Genomic DNA, 5000 nt, shown 5'->3' with positions numbered 1-5000 from the left:
ACTAAAATTATTTTCTATGGAGAACCAAGTACTAAATGCTAACTCACAGTTGGGACTTCATTGTGTGTCCAAAAGATTGTCCTGACACATGTAATGTTAGTAAAGATTGTCCAGACAATTGATCTTAGTAAAGATTGTCCAAACACTTGTAATCTTTGTAAAGATCCTCCAAACACATTTTATCTTAGTAAAGGCTGGACTGGCTTGTAATTGCAGTGTGCATTCGCAAGAGATATATATGAGCCTTACCAGAACCAGACATAAACATCAAGCCTTGTTATGTAATAACGTTACAATGCAGTTATGAAGTGAGCAAGGCAACAAAGATGAAAAAGAAGGCACACCGTGTGGAAAAAGGCTCAGCCCTTAAAGTGGAGAGTTCAGACTGTATTCGTCTGATTACAGAACGAATGGGTACGAAGTAGAGGTCTCAGATTGTGTTTGCCTCAGAATCAGTTTCACAGCGTGGACTTGCAACAGGGCTGAAACAATCTACCACTAAACTGGCAAAGAGTTGCATGCACACCCCTTGCATGGCAGCGAGCCACCTGGCAAAGCTGCCTGATTGTTCCACTGTCCTAACAGTTAGCTTAGTCATTCTCTCAGCTTCAGCTCAGCATCATTCGAATTATATGCACTTGTTTATTTACAATGAAATTTTATTCCCAATATTGGCAGAGAAGGTGAATCCATTCTACATGTGTATATATGACAAACGATCCACATGTTCTTTGTTTTTTGTCCCAGGGGTCCGTGGCTCAAAAGCCACAGAAGGTAATCTATTTTTGTTTGTCTTTGATTCTTGTACTGGCTCATGTTTGGGATTTGAATACAAAATTTTCAGAAATAGTCAGATCTGAACAGTGATTGATGAAACTGCACTTTTCAGATTTAGGCAGCAAAAAAGCATGCGCTTATCATTAGTTTGGATGATCTTGTATATATAGCATAGTGGAAATGTAGCGTTAGGAAACCATGAGGAAAACTATATACTGACCAGCAGGAGTTCACTCACTGACTGGTGAAATGGATTAACAGATAATGGCCTTGCTAGTAAATAACAACATCATGGGGTGTGTGAGTGTGAGTGTGTGTGTGTGTGTATGTGTGGGAGGGGGTGGGGTGGGGTGGACTATACTACTATACTGTCTTTCCTGATTGATGTCTGAATCCTTTACACCCAAGTGGAATATAAATCTATGACTTTCCAGTGACACAAAAATGTAGCTTGCTATCCATAAATGGATTCAAATATAGATAATTCTGCCTCTGCTGACTGCAAAAGGTATCAGATGTGCTCAGTCGCCCTGCGAATGATTTCATGTTTCCACTGACCCGTCCACTGGCAACGCCATCTTAGACCCCGTGTTCTGAGAATCACTATTACGTTATACGGTACAGGGGAAGGGGCCTTGGTTTGACATGCATAAGTCAATGGAGGTGGGGGGCTGGGAGCATGCAAAGTTCAGCAGATATGGGGCTTCCTCAGTATTCCAGTCACATTCCTCCCAATACATCCCACTTAGCTTTCCATAGAAATTCATCTTTTCTAATCAAGCTCAGTTAGGTCACAGTAGGAGATGGAGCCACCGTTTTGTGGTTCCATGCACAACTACTATTAGCTAAGTTACATTATTACTATTAGCTAAGTTACATCATGTCTAAGTTACATTATTATGCATTGGTGGGTCAGTTTCAAATAGTATTACTGATATTTCAAGAAAATAGCACTATGTGCTTGACTGAAATGGACATAGTGCGTAGATAGAGATGTGCATATTTGCTTATTGGCTTGCTATGAGTCCAGACCAATCAGGCAAGCAAATGATGATAAAATGGCAGTAACCTTTTTAGGTGTCTGTTGTTACTATAATCTACAGTATGAGAATAGCATTAAGGATTAATTGGCGCAAAATTATTTTTGTGCACAAATGCTAGAAAAATGACTTAATAGCATTTCTTAAATAGGAATATAAGCAATTCTGTAATAATCCTCTTGTAAAAAAATCTTTAAACCCTTAGAGGCTCAGGGTGTCAAAGTGGCCATGTTTACTGTCCATCCACGGTGTCGCGTTGAGAAAAGGGCAGTTTGGCAATGTAAGAAGGGGACGTCCAGCGCAGTCTTTCCCTCATGCCACATGAAATGCTTGGCCAGTCTGAACTGTCATTTCTCCTTTTCTCTGGACAAAACCAGTAGCCCCAGGGCCCTTCTAGCCTGGCACGTAGCCTACAGCTCAGCAGCTGCTCTGCTCTTACCTTGGCTCAGATCCAGCACCGGGAGAAAATGCTCATTCTTCTTATGTTAACTTTTCTGAGCGAAATATTACAAACTAGTTTGTTGGAATTACATTAAGTGATGGTATATATAGATATAGCTATGTAGTTTTAGTTCTAGATAACTATATGTATCTATGCTGATTCAGCAATGCCCCTAAGTGGTTCTTAAATTCCAGACGATATATTGGTCATGCCTTCCTTGGGTTCCCTACCTTATCCCGGATGCCCTGTCGGATCGATTCTCTTTCTGCCTCCATTTTTGCATATTTAGCCTTCCGTTCTTCCTCCTGCTGTCGGAGGGCTTCTTGTCTTTCCTCCTCCTTCTTCTCAGCGTCAGGGTCCTTCTCTTCCTTTTCTCCCAGCATTTTGCCCATGTCTTTGGTCGCCCCTTTGCAGGAGAGGGGAAAAGAAAGAAGGAAAGAAAGAAGGAGAAACCGGATATCAGTCATAGGACTTCCAACGCCTAAATCACACAATACGAGACAGCGTGCTGTGAGCTCCCTTCGGCACAGCGTGAGTTAAAATAAGGAAAATGAATTGGCAGCGGCACTCATCTGCTCGTTTTACCCTCTGCCCCCCACAGTGGCCACCGCTGGCTTTTTCAACAGGACAGGGCGGCAGAAAGAAAGAATGGGTCAGAACGTTACAACAAAGGGATCCATTAACACAGTGAGAGGGACTGCAGGATTTGGTCGGGTAGATAATAAGTTCTGATTACCTCAGCCCTCCATTCATCAGGAACACAGCCGACACGTCTCCCCAAATTTGATCGCTAGCCGAGGTTGTGTTTCAGTGAGGCTCACTACTGCCTCTTAGGCTGCTTTTGTAAATTTGTATTGCGATGCACAGTTTCTATAGGCTTGTGATGAGTAAAAGAATGGACATATTGTACCACAGAAAATGCCACATTCAGTTCTACACTCAATGCTGGATATTGGACATGGCATCATATTGCTGGGCAGATGGACGATGTAGACTGTCATCCAACAGATCACCGTAATGCCTCTGATGTCGATGTGTTAAGTATAGCACATAAAATGAACTAAGCATTCAGTTTGAATGTAATCATCTGACAATACTGAATATTCACTATAATTGATTGTGACAATAATGAAAATAAATAAAAAGCACACTCATAAGGTCCTCCCACAATCTCACTCATCATATCCGTGAATGCAAGCTGATTAGCACGTCATCGAAATGCATTAATAGAAACTACATTCAGTGAACGTCAGGGGAGGGAGCACTGAGCTTTTCCACAGAGTGTTTCCTCAGGTGCATATCAGCATTGTGGAAAAACATTCCAGATGTCTCAGAGAATAATGGAACAAACCTAATTAAAACCCTCTCACTGGAAAACTCTGAACTGCATAGTCCAATAGAATCGATTTTCTGTATCTAGTTCATTTTTTACATGTCAAATTCATTTTTTTGCGATAAATTAGATATTTCCCTGTATGCCAAAACATGTATACCTGGCCTTAAACTTCAGTATTTCAATTTCAGCCAGAAGCAAGTTGAATTTTGTCCTCAGAAAATCTCAAAGCTATCCTGGTAGTTCAGGCAGTGTGCATTCTTGTCACTGCAAGCAACGTGCATCAATCACTGTTAGCAGAACTTCTTCAGAGGTACTTTTCACTAAAATTTCCCTCTACTGGAGTAGGTTTACCTTTTGCAGGAATTCATGTAACTCTGTTTATTTTAGCACTCAGGATTGTGCAAGAGACACAGCTACATGGAAATGCATGGCGGCCGGTGCATTACACTCTGGGGGTTTGCTGGTCATGGTTTGACTGCTGTAGCAGCACACAGGGCGTTTACCCAGCAGCCCTGGGGCATGAAGGCCTGTGCTCACCCTGTGCAACAACAGCCTCCAGCTGCCTGGGGCTCAAGAAATTGATTTTAATGAGTGTTGGGCCTCCCTGGAAGCCATCTCAGGGCTTACTCTTTTACTATTAGGCCCAGTCAATCCTCACGATTTGTGCAAACTGGCCAGGCTGCTCTGCCCTCTGAAGGAGGGGGTGACCACATGTCCATGTGCTTTCTGCTATGACCTTATAGGAAGGTTGGGGTCAGGACCTGCTCTCATCTATACATATTCATACTGTATATACAGTATATACATACTGCTAATCAGCAGAATGAGACGGGATGTTACTAGGGATTTGTTTTAATAAGCAATTATGTTGAAACAACCATGCTTGTTGATTTTTTACACTGTAGCATAGGGCAACAGTATCAAAAAGCAACTGAGAACTTGAAACTTGATCTGGAAGCGTTGCTCTGTTACAATGACATATGATTTTAAGTGACCACAACAATAAGGCAGTATAAATCATTTCAACAGAAAACCTTTAATTAAAATGGCCAACTTTAAAATTCACTGCAGTCACTTTACAGAATTACACGGCTATTTTTATGGCTCATGTGTCATGCTGGCGCCAGTCTGTTTGGATTAGCCTGATCAATAGCTAGACAAAAGATAGCACTGCACTGCTGTCCATGATGAGCTGTCAAAGTCTGAGCATGCCCAGAGGGACAGCAGAATTACAGGAACACAGAAAGATTCTTCTTTGGCTGGTTACATTTATGGTATATGTTATTCAAACATATACATATGATTGGGGGGGGGTCTGTTTGGGAGGATATTTTATGTCATGAATAATACTCTTGCTTCACTGAAAGCCTTTAGCAACTTCTGGATCTGAAGTGCTGTGCATTCT

General features: G+C 41.8%; 1 protein-coding gene across 1 annotated transcript in view; it reads right to left on the bottom strand.

The window, feature by feature from the left end:
- The window catches only part of cplx1 (complexin 1), a 33093-nt gene that overhangs the window by 4810 nt on the left and 23283 nt on the right, over nt 1-5000 (bottom strand). Inside the window, exon 4 of the mRNA XM_027009655.3 lies at nt 2490-2665. Within this exon, the coding sequence (XP_026865456.1) occupies nt 2490-2665 (176 nt within the window). The remainder of the gene's footprint in view (nt 1-2489; nt 2666-5000) is intronic.

The sequence above is a fragment of the Electrophorus electricus genome, chromosome 4 (assembly GCF_041902795.1).
Source record: "Electrophorus electricus isolate QZ-2024a chromosome 4, ASM4190279v1, whole genome shotgun sequence".
NCBI classification, from domain to species: domain Eukaryota; kingdom Metazoa; phylum Chordata; class Actinopteri; order Gymnotiformes; family Gymnotidae; genus Electrophorus; species Electrophorus electricus.
This window is presented reverse-complemented; position numbering and strand designations above follow the sequence as displayed.